Source organism: Peromyscus maniculatus, chromosome 1, assembly GCF_049852395.1.
Source record: "Peromyscus maniculatus bairdii isolate BWxNUB_F1_BW_parent chromosome 1, HU_Pman_BW_mat_3.1, whole genome shotgun sequence".
NCBI lineage: Eukaryota > Metazoa > Chordata > Mammalia > Rodentia > Cricetidae > Peromyscus > Peromyscus maniculatus.
This window is the reverse complement of record NC_134852.1, coordinates 101478418-101490275: the sequence shown is the minus strand read 5'-3', so window position 1 is coordinate 101490275 and position 11858 is coordinate 101478418. Positions and strand designations below refer to the sequence as shown.

The window sequence follows — 11858 nt, the reverse complement described above, 5'->3', positions numbered from 1 at the left end:
TTTAGAATACTCATAACCTAATACATTGGAAAAGGCCATATGAACAAAGAAAGGTTATGCCATACTTGTATATCTCAAGTATCTGTTTTATACTGCAGCTCTCCAGGACTGTAAAAGAAACTTAGGGGGAAAAATTGCTTGTTCCTTCATTCCACAACATACAAAAAACAGGACCTTGAACTAGATCTTGCTAGAGGGTCTCCTAGTTACTTTTCTATTACTGTGAAGAGACACCATGACAAGCCGGGCGGTGGTAGCGCACACCTTTAATCCCAGCACTCGGGAGGCAGAGGCAGGCGGATCTCTGTGAGTTCGAGGCCAGCCTGGGCTACCAAGTGAGTTCCAGGAAAGGCGCAAAGCTACACAGAGAAACCCTGTCTCGAAAAACCAAAAAAAAAAAAAAAAGAGAGAGAGAGAGAGAGAGAGAGAGAGAGAGAGAGAGAGAGAGAGAGAGAGAGAGAAAGAGAGACACCATGACTAAGGCAACTAATAAAAGAAAGCATTGAATTGGGGACTTCCCTTTAGTTTCAGAGGGTTAGCCCATGACCGGCATGGTGAGGACCATTGCAACAGAAATGCAGGCCTTGTGCTGGGGAAGTAGCTAATAGCTCATATCCTGATCTGCAAATTGGAGGCAGACAGAGACTGGCCCTGGCATGGCTTTTGAAACCCCAAAGCTCACCCCCAGTTGTTCACCTCCTCCAACAAGGCCACATAATCCTTCCTACACAGTCCACTCTCTGGAAACCAGCATTCAAATGTAAGAGCCTATGGGGGCCATTCTCATTCAAACTACAATATAGACATTGTAGATATGACAGCAAACACCAGAGACTGGAAGCAAGAAAAGGAGTCTATTTTGCAGTCACGAGAGAGGAGAGAGAGAGAGAGCACACCTTGGCCAACAGCTTGATTTCTGATTTTAGCCTCTAGATCTGAGGCAATAAATTTCTGTTGCTTTAAGCTGAGATTTTGTAGTTGGTTATAGCAGCCATGTGGGGAAATTGTGGGATATGAGAAGCAGCCCAAATACACTGAGGATCTACGTCAGTCAGTGGAAACAGAATCCAATCTGTAGCTAGAGAGGAAGCTGGCAAATGCAGTTTGTGTAGGGTTTTGTTTGTTTGTTTGTTTTCATCTTTATATTTACAATGCAGGACATGGCATTAAAGCGGGGGATCGACACAGATGAGTACCTCTATACCAGATGTCACATAAAGACCACAGCTCCAGCACTGATACATACATTTGTTGGCTTTTCTAAGGCAGAAATTCAGATCATAGATAGCAGAGAATGCAGCTGAGTCATGGTTGAATTTTTGACTGGATATAGAAGAAATATAAGAATATTACAAAGACCTAAGTGCTCATTTCAATTTTCTCTGCCCATTTATCCATGAGCCATAATTTGTAAGGGACGGTAAGACCAGAAGGGGCCCACAACTGGTTCTAAACTGTAGAACCAGGTCTGTAACAATAGCTAAAGAGAGGAGTTTCTGAAACCCTTTCCAGTCATGACCCCCTTTTGTGGGATGTCTTCTAATAAATGAAAACCCACTATTGCTGCAGCTGGTGTCCAAATGCCTGGGGTCTGGGCCTGGGCTCCAGTTACCACTAAAGGCTGAGCAGATGCCTGGGATGGGGACCACCACCTGAGGCCATGTTGGTATCTGAGGGCTGTGACACTGCTGGAGCCATGCTGATCTGAGTGGCCTACTTGCCACCTGGGGCCATGGTGTCATCTGGCCCAGGCTGCTATGAAGGGCCATGTTTGAGTCCATGGCCCTGCAATAGCCAGGGTCTGATTTGATGTCCGTGGCTCTTCTTACCACCTAGGGTCACGCAGATACCTGGGGTTTGGTCAGCCAGCTGAGACTATGTTGTTGTCCTAGGGCTATGGTTCCACAGGGGCCATAATGATCTGAGTGGCCTGGGCTGCTACTGGGGCCATGGTGACATCTAGGCCCTAGCTGCTGCCAAGGACCATACCTGGGTCCTTGGTCCTGCTGCAACTGAAGTCTGTGCTGATTTCTATGGCCCAAGATACCAAAGGGGATGATAGGAACCAGGAGTGTTAAAATCTGAGGGCTGTGCTGAGCTGCTACCACCCTATGCTGGCCCTGCCCCTCACTGGTCACTGCAGCAGAAGAGCTGGCCCCACCCCTCATGGGAGAGCTGGCCCCAGAGTCAGGAGGGATGGCCCCATCACTCACCACCTCATGGGAAAGCTCGTACATGGTTTAGATCTGGCTCTTCCCCTTGTCTGGCGGCGGCGGCGGCGGGGGGGGGGGGGGGGGGGGGGGGGGGGGGGGGGGGACGACACGACGGGCGGGAGGGGGGGGGACGACGACGACGACAGACTGACCAATCAGCTACCACCCAAACCCACATTCAGGGTTTTGAGTTGGCCCACCCCAGCATCTACCCATCTATGACCTGCTGAAGTGCATGAAGGGACTGGTCCTGAGGAACCATAACCACAGGATCTCCATGACTCAGGGCAATGGTGGGATATCTGAGGAGTTTCAGTGATGGTCCAGCATTGGTGGTGGGCCAGAGGCCGGGGGCCTTGAACCTGACCAACAACTCATTATAATGAACCTTTACAAGTAAAGCTGTGTGGACAGAAGGGTCTACTGCATGACACACAGCAGCTCCCAATGCCACTAAAACAAACAAAGAGGTGTCGGAGAGGCAGGAAAGATGGAGGAGCTAAGTGAGTTGTTTTTTTTAATTAATAGTTTTTAAATTTCCTTTTGAGGGGATGCTATGGGGATGAGGAGCAGATATGGAGGGACTGGGAAATGAGCAGGATTGGGGTGCATGATATGAAATTCCCACAGAATCAATAAAAAATTATGTTTAAAAAGAACATTCATTTAAAATGATATTTCTAGAGCCATTAGGAGAGTTCGTCTCTCTATATGGTTACACCTATGTAAAATTCATCCCAGGCCCTGTTCACATCTTTATGATGCAAGACTTGAGTTTTCTGGTTTTTCTCTCCACCCAGATAGACTTTCTTTAAGATCACTTGGTAAAGAACAGGATTGAATGAAGGCAATTAGTCAACCCGTTCACTCGCTGCACTAGCCCAGGGGCCAGTTTGCTGCTTAGAGATTTAGGTTTCCCAGTGGCTGAGGGATCGTCTGAGCAGAGTGGAGAAGAGTGTGGGTTAGGTATGAAGGCTCAGACTCCTGATGAGGACCAAGGTAAGTGCTAACGCGAGTATAATGAGGTCATTCTGACTAGAGGACATTAGCTGAGGCTGATGTGACCTCTACCCCATAGCCTTGGCTGGGACGAGAGCGGGGAAGATGGTTTCCTTACCCAGAAACCTGAGATGACTTCTGACAGATGCATATTTAATCCTGCTCTCAGACCAGTGGTTATCAATCTGTGGGTCACGACCCCTTTGGGGGTGGGTCAAACAACACTTTCACAAGGGTCACATATCAGATATCCTCATAGCAGATATTTACATTACGATTCATAACGATAGCAAAATTGCAGTTCTGAAGTAGCAACGAAATAATTTTTTGGTTGGGGGTCACCACATGAGGAACTGTCTTAAAGGGTCGCAGCATTCGGAAGATTCAGAACCACTGTCTTAAACAATTACTATGCATTCTACTTCTAGGATGTTATTACTCAATCCACTTCTAGGAAACGCTTTCCATAATTTCTCCTAAATTAGGTTTGGAGACTGTAAGCATTTTCCTATCATCCCATTCTTGAGCATTTTTTAACTGCTGGAAGCAAATTCAATGAGAATAAAGCCTATTTGCATTCTATCCTAGCACTTATCATAGTGCCTGGCCTAGAAGAGATTACAAAAAGCAATCTATTAAATGAATGAAATATATTAAGTACAGCAAATCAGATTGAAAGACTATATTGGTTTGGTTTGCTCCACCTCTACTACCATTCCTCTGCTAGAGCCAAAGCAAAACCCAGTATCCAAAGTCTAACAGACTGAGCTTATGAGAAAACACACTACCTAAACTCTAAGGTTGTAACAGAATAGAAGACATCCATATAAACCCATGCGGCTAAGCCACCCAAATTTTGACAAAGATGCCAAAAATACACATTAGTAAAAAGATATCCTCTTCTGAAAAAATGATGCTGAGTAAACTGGATGTCTGCATGTAAAAGAACGAAGCTCACTGTGTACAAAAATCAACTTGAAATGTATCAAAAGTCTTAAAGTAAAACTCCGAAACCATGTAGAGGGAAAAGCAGGGGAAAACATTAGAAGATATAGGCAAGGCTTTCCTGAATAGGATCCCAGTTGTTCAGGAAATGATGCTAACAATTGATAAATAGGATCACATGAAATTAAAAAGAGTCTACTCAATAAAGACACCCTACAGAAATGGAGGGAAATCTGTTAGCTATACATCTGACTTAGAATTAACATGTAGAATATATGAAGAACTCATAAAACTAAAGAACAAGAAATCAAACAACTCAATCAATAAGCAGGCTAATGAAATAGACAGTGGGCTCTAAAAGGCGAAGTAAAAATGGCCCATAAACATAGAACACTATGTTCAGTCTCAATAGCCATCAGAGAAATTGCAAAGTAAAACTACCCTGCGATTGCACTTCCTTCTCATCAGAAAGGCAGGCAATAAAATAACATGGTAAAGATGTGAACAATAGTGAACTCATATACACTGTTGTGGGGATGGACTCTATCCCCCATGGAAACCTGTAAGGGGTTCCTCACAAAAGGTAAAGTAGATCTACCTTATGAACCAACCATTCCTGTGTATTTACTAAAGGACTCCAAGTAAGCCTACCACAGAAATATTTTCATATCTATGCTTATTGAAGCACAATTCACAACAGCTAAGTTATAGATCCAATCGGAGTGCCCATCAGTATAAGAATGGATAAAAAGTAATGTATATAAGGACTTATCCCAGGCTCACGAACTGGCTTTTTAGAGCCGATTCCCTATGGTGAGATGCCTTACTCAGCCTTGATGTAGGGGGGCAGGGGCTAGGTCTGGCTTCAACTTGCTATGCCAGCCTGTGTTGACTACCCAAGGGAGGCCTTACCCTCTATGAAGAGGGGATGGGGGAGGCATGGGGGGAGGGGGAGGAGTGGTAGAAGGGGAGGGAGGGGGAACAGGGGTTGGTATGTAAAAGGAAAGAAAAATTTTTAAATAAAAAAATATGTCAAAAAAGTAATGTACATAGAATGAATTTTTTTCCTTTTTCCTCTCTCTCATAACTTACATACATACATGTAACATAAACATAGACGCGAAACTGTCTAGGAGAACACGGGCGACCAGCAGAAGTAAAGGTGGGGAGATGGGAAGTATGCTCAAAGAACACGATAGATCTATATGAAAATAGTTTTTGTAATGTATCATCATGTACAATGGAAACACGCCAATGGAAATGAATATATAAAATCTAAGATTTAAGAAAACGTGAAAAATCTATGAGAAAAGCTAATAATACCCCAATCTCTACATTTAGGAGAGAAATGCTAGACATTAGGAGGCACTCTGTGGTGTGCAAAAACATACTGTGACTAACCATATGCTACTGAACGTTTGTGAGAGCTGCACCTTCCAGCCGAATGACCTGACCCAGATCTGTCAGGCCATGCTTGGCTTGCTCCAAAATAGACCTTGCCTGCCTCGCTGGAGAAAGAAAATTCTGCAGGCTTTAAATAATTCACACAGAAATGAAGCCTGCTGGGAATTAAGCAGACACGTGGAAGATTCCTTATTTTGAGTGTTACTGTCTTTCCACTAGGTAAGGTGATGCATGGTTCAAAAACCAAATGACATAACGAACTGTCCATGCTGAAAAGTTTCATTCCAAATCTTATTTCTGTCTTCATTCCCTATGTCCCACAACAGCATTGATAACCACTTTCCTTAGTATTTTTCAATATTCATTTGTATACATAGAAATATATTTTATTCATAGTCTCCTATCCTCTTCTGTCAAGAACACAAAAAAATAGTATGTATTATATTGTTTCACCTTTTCACACACATCCTGAAGATATTTATATGATAGACAATGAACTGGCTCTTTATTGCTCCACGGTTGTGCTGAATTACAAAGGGTAAAGTTAACTGAGTGCTCTTTAATGCTGTGAGCTATTTCTAATCTTTTGCTATTAGAATGAAATAATGAATATATAATCTTGTATATATAACTAATACTGACAGTTGACTGATAAGGGGGAGACGTTTATTTTGTCTTGTAGTTTTGCAGTTTTAGTCCATGACTAATTAGCCCCCCTTGCTTCAGGGCATGGCAGGGTATTGTGTCTGGAGCACAAAGCAGAACAAGAACACCCACCTCATGGTCAGAGAGCAAAGAAAGAGGAAAGGATCCAGGTCTCACAATCCTCTTCAGTAGCAAGGGACCTAAAGACCTTCCATTAAGCCCCAACTCTTACTACTTCCCAAAGATGCTCCCTCTGGGGACCAAGCCTTTTAGCACATAGGCATGTGGACTTTTACGATTCAAACTATATCAAACCTTCAATATGAAAGAGAAAATTATTTTAGATGAATGCACAGAAGAGTGGATCATAATGTGGATGGGAACAACTTGACTACTAGCAAAGGCAAATGTCCCCTTGTGGACCCGGGAATTTGGGGCTTGTGGGATATTATAGTCAATTAGATATGTAGTGAATGACCAGGCAGATTTTTTTTCCCAAGGGGAAGTTTTTCTTGATTTGTTTTCCAGGTGGAAAATGCTTGGTTCTTGATTTTTTTTCCCCCCTAAGTGAGATGTTCATCAGGTACTGGAGCTCACCTGCATAGCCCAGGCCATTAAGCTTAACAAGTTTTTAGCATTTAGAAGATAGTCAGTTTGTTCTTAGGAGGATGGGAAATAATTGCAAAAGCCTATTCTTAGTCAGTGTTCCACATTCTGAGAAAAGTTTTCAAGGCTCGTGATTGCACTTCTTTAAAAGGTACTCCCTGGGGGCTGGGGAGAGCTGTTAAGAGCTCTGGTTGTTCTTCCAGAGGTCCTGGGTTCAATTCCCAGCAGCCACATGGCAGTTCACAACTGTCTGTAACTCCCAGATCTGACACTCTCACACAGACATACATGCAGGCAAAACACCAATGTACAATCAATCACTGAAGCCACAATCTCATTTAGTGGCCCACATAACATAAAAATAAATTTTTAAAAAGAAAGAAAAAAGTGTTCCCCGCCTGACATGGACTTGGGAACTAAGTGGATATAGTACCGCAGATACTGTTAGTGGCCATTAAATATTCATGCCCCTTCCTTCTAGTTCTTCTCATCACATAAACATAGATTAGCCTCTTTTCCATCACAGTGGTGGAGCCTGATTCATCTGAATTAACCATCACAACATGCCCTCTGAAAATGCTTGGCTGAAGTATTTCCAGATGGCTTGGTTTGGGACAATGGACGCTGGAAGACACACCATCTGATTGGGTAACCTAGGTTTTAGGGAGAGAAGTCATCAGTACTCTTTCCTTGTGGCCTAATAGGCAAGGTCTCAAAGTTCTGCTCAGTCTCATGGTGAGGAAGTGAATCAATTCATAATTCATGAAGTCATCTGCTCAGTGCCCTGAGCCAGCCACAGCTACTCCATAGGTATCTTGGTAAAATAGGGCTTGATAGACTAACAGGCAAGGGTACCCAGGGCTCCTTCCAAGTCTTTAAATAACTTTTTAAAAACTTCGAGAGAACGAAGCTGTGGAGATCTAGGTTTTCCACCCACCCCTTACTAGGAACCAGCCTGAATTCATTTTCACTCACTGACGTAGAGACAGTGCTCTGAGAACATGGCAATTCACCTGTCCACCAATGTTTCTCTTTGCAAATTCTGATTCATCTTTAGAACTAGACTCATTCCTTCAAGGCACACCAAGGACTTACAATTTTGTGCTCTTCCAGAGGTCATGCTTAGTTCTGCAATGTGGCAGACACACTGTTTAATTTTAGGGTCTCCATTCTGCTGCCTTTCATTTTAGGGTTACTGCCCATGAGTGTGAATATTGGGTTTGCTTTAGAAGAGTTTTGTTGTTTTGCTTTTAAATTTTTCCCTCTAAACACAATGGTTTAGAATAACCCAACTGACATGTCAGTTTGTTCCAAGGATACAATTGGAATTGGAACTTAAATGTTCCAAAGATAAATATTACTTTAGGAAAGAAAGCATTCTATCCTGGTTGCTCATTCTTGAATGGTCAGATACAAAGTGATGGGCACACAGGGAGTAACCCCGCACATGCTTGTATTTGTGTGTGTGTGTGTGTGTGTGTGTGTGTGTGTGTGTGTGTGTGTGTGTGTGTTTCAAAGGTAGTTTACACACTGGGAAGAAGCATGGGTTTTACAGCCTGAAAGCAGACTTGCTTACTTAATTGGCAATGCCCTGCACAAGAGTAAAAGTGTGATGCCCTTTGTTAAAACATTAATTACATGACAGTGACGATAAAGGATTAAAGCAAGGCAGGGAGCTCCATGGCACCTGCCCAAGAGCCTTCAGTGCAGATCTCACCTCTGCCTCTCCAGACCTTCACGGCTTTAGACAAGCTGCCCTCTGAGAGCCTCACTGTCCCAGCTGTGAAACAGTGACAACACACCCCCTCTTGCCTTGTTGTAGGGTGAGACGAAAGGGTTTGAGCCAGCGAGAGAGGGAGGGAAGAGTTAAGAGCACTGGTGGCTCCTGCTAAGGACCCTGGCTCGGTCCCAGCACCCACATGGTGGCTCCCAACCATCCATGACTCTAGTTCCAGAGAATCTGGTGCCGTCTTCTAAGCCCCCTGGCTACAGGCACACACATGGTGCACACACACACACACATGCAGGCAAAACACTTGCACACAAAAAGTATTAAAAAAATCTTTAAAGAAAAATCTTTGATGCACAACAATCACATATTCCCATTCTTCTTTCTTCGTTACATGGTGACGTTGGCTACACGGTGAATTCCAAGGTAACCTGGGCTAAGTTCCCCTGTCTCAGAAAAACGAAAACGAAAACCAAAACTAAACTAAAAAAAAACTGACAACAGGCAAAAAGAAAGCCTATAAGTAATAGGGTTGTTTTTTTTAGTAAATAAAACTTGTTTGTAGCCGGGCGTTGGTGGCGCACGCCTTTAATCCCAGCACTCGGGAGGCAGAGCCAGGTGGATCTCTGTGAGTTCGAGGCCAGCCTGGGCTACCAAGTGAGCTCCAGGAAAGGCGCAAAGCTACACAGAGAAACCCTGTCTCGAAAAACCAAAAAAAAAAAAAAAAAAAAAAAAAAAAAAAAAACTTGTTTGTAACTGTTGGTGTTCTTGTCACCAAATGAATGAGAAAATTTACTATACTATAATCTATCTTACAGGTATTCATAATTGAGTATATAAAATGATTAAATATGCGGGACATAAGGAAGTAAATCATATTTTTGTTAATTAACTTGAAGACTTTACTTCTTTAGGAACTTTACTGAAATCTATATTTAACTGTCATGTTAAATAACTATTTCTACAAAAACAAATTATTCCTACAAAAATGCCATAAGTATATATATGTGTATGTATACATACATATATATATACATTAAGCTTGGACTTTTAAAATGCAAATTTAATTACAAGAAAATGTATGGACAGAAACAGAAAACAATATATGAGTTACTATAAAAACAAACCCAATCTGCTATGACTGGTTGCCTTAAATTGACATACTTTTGCCTATTAGCTACTACACAATAGAAAATGTAACCACTGAGAGTCTCAATGCAGCACATCTAAATCCTATTTGTCACTAAGGAGAAAGACCAGGAAAATGGAAGTGAGCTAAATTTACAGGAAATATTAATGGTGACTTAGCAAACTTGAATCTTAATGCTCAATAGAATGATGTAACAGAGCTGGATTTTATATTTTGGTAAACAAGTGAGTGATCAAACTTTTGGTTTGCCAAGCTAACACACTCTTTCGCTGAGAACCAGGCTCACCTCTGTTTATGATCTTAGCTACAGTAGCTCTCTGCAATGGCAAATGGGGCTACGTTTTCCTTTTTTCATGCTAGTACGTTCATCTTAGGATCCATTAACTCATAAATCTTAAGCTACAGGAAGACATCTGAGGTTGAAGAAGATGCGTAAGTTATGAGGTAGAAGATACTGATAATCTTAAGAAAACTTCAAAGGCACAGAGGGGACTCTGGTTAATCTTAAATGTATTCTAGGTGGTAGAGCTGAATATTAATATTAATTTTACAACAGTAACAACATCATAGTAAAGTGGTTTTGTACTTAAAAGTAGAGTAAATGAATTATCTTTGCTTTGCCATAATACTAAGGCACAAATATCTGAAGTATTAAGGTGGCAACAGGAAGCAGAATTTCCCTTATGGAAAGAGATGGCGGAGTTTGGCATTAAGTTCTCTCTCCTTGCTTAAAAGATCCAGGCTGTGCTTTTTGAAGGCTTCTGATTGAAGACGCAGCTCGTCATAAGCCTTTTGGATCCCATCTACCCTACGCTGAAGCTCGCGAACTCTCAAGTTGCTGTCAACTGCCACTGCCTCCTGCTCAAAACGTTCTAGTGCATGCTTCTTGGCCATGGCCGCTGTCTCCAACTTCTCCTCCAGCTGGCGGATCTCCGCCTGTTTGCTCTGCAGCACCTTGCCTCTCTCCATGGACAGCTGCAGCAGCTCCTCTTTCTCACGCGTGACAGTTTGCAGCCTAGCCTGCAGCTCCTGGCTCAGGCTGTTATGCGCCTCCTGGTCCTTCGCCATCTGTTCGGTGGCCTGCCGGTGTTGCTGCCTGAGGCTCTGTAGCTGGCTGAGCAGCTGCTCTGTCTCCTTGGCATGGGCACAGGCCTGCTGGTTCTGCAATCCCAGCAGTTCCTTCTCTCGGGCCTGTGCCTGGCTGGCATCGTGAGCACATTTCTGTTTCAAGACCTCCAGTTCCTCTGCCAGGGCCTTGTTGTGGGCAGTGAGCTGCAGTACCTTGGCCTCCTGGTCTTTCAGAGCCTGACTGAAGAGGCTGCTATTCTCCCGCTTCAGCTTCTCATTCTCCTCCCTCAGCTTGAGGTTTTCATTCTTGTGCTCGTCCTTGAAGCGGATCATCAGCTCGTGGTTGGCTGCCAGGGTCATAAAACGACCCTCCAGCTTTTGGACGTGCTCACTCTGGGTCCTCATCTTCTCTATCTCCTGCATCCTCTTCTCCTCCAGCTCAGCGTTGAGCAGTTCCAGTATCTGGCAGCGTTCCAGAGCCTCATCGGATCTGCGTTTCAGGATGCAGATGAGCTGGGATTGCTCTTGGATGCGGGAACGGAGCATTGCCTTCTCGCCCTTCTCTTCCTCGGACAGTCCCCTAAGGTTGGCCAAAGCTTCTCTCAGACCGTCCATTTCCTTAAACCCCAACTCTTCATCCTGGTTTTGCAGGTTTTCGTTTTGCTTTCCCATGAGCTCGTCAGGGGGTGGGGTGTCCATCCTAAGCGTCTTCCCGTCCTGAGGCATAGACGCTCTGACTGAGAGCTGACTTCAGTCTTTCCCCCTTTGATTTCAAAAGGGCGTTGCTATGGATTCTTAGCACGCTCCAGCAGTTGGTTTTTCCAGTAAGGAGTCCTGCAATTGGTGGGCTGACCTTCAGAATGCAGTGAGGTAATAGGGGGCGTCCAGAGCCAATCTGGTCAGGCTACGCCTGCCTGTTTTTTATTTTTAACCTATCACAGCTCTCAGCTCACTGCCACTCTCCAGCCTGCGCAGCACCAAGAAGCCAACCACAAAACCAGCTTTCTACTCACAACAGGGGGCCCGACTCCGCCTGATTTCTGCTAAGAGTAAACAAAGCAAGCTTACAGAGAGACTCATTCCTCCCCTTGGTCCTGAA

At 43.7% G+C, this 11858-nt stretch overlaps 1 protein-coding gene across 1 annotated transcript; it reads right to left on the bottom strand.

Annotated features, from left to right (window-relative positions):
* Positions 1 to 10184: 10184 nt before the first annotated feature.
* Positions 10185 to 11589, bottom strand: Ccdc89 (coiled-coil domain containing 89). Its single transcript, XM_006991140.4, has one exon. It carries the CDS (start codon positions 11483 to 11485, stop codon positions 10373 to 10375), a length of 1113 nt encoding a protein of 370 aa, XP_006991202.1. The 5' UTR covers positions 11486 to 11589; the 3' UTR covers positions 10185 to 10372.
* Positions 11590 to 11858: the final 269 nt, after the last annotated feature.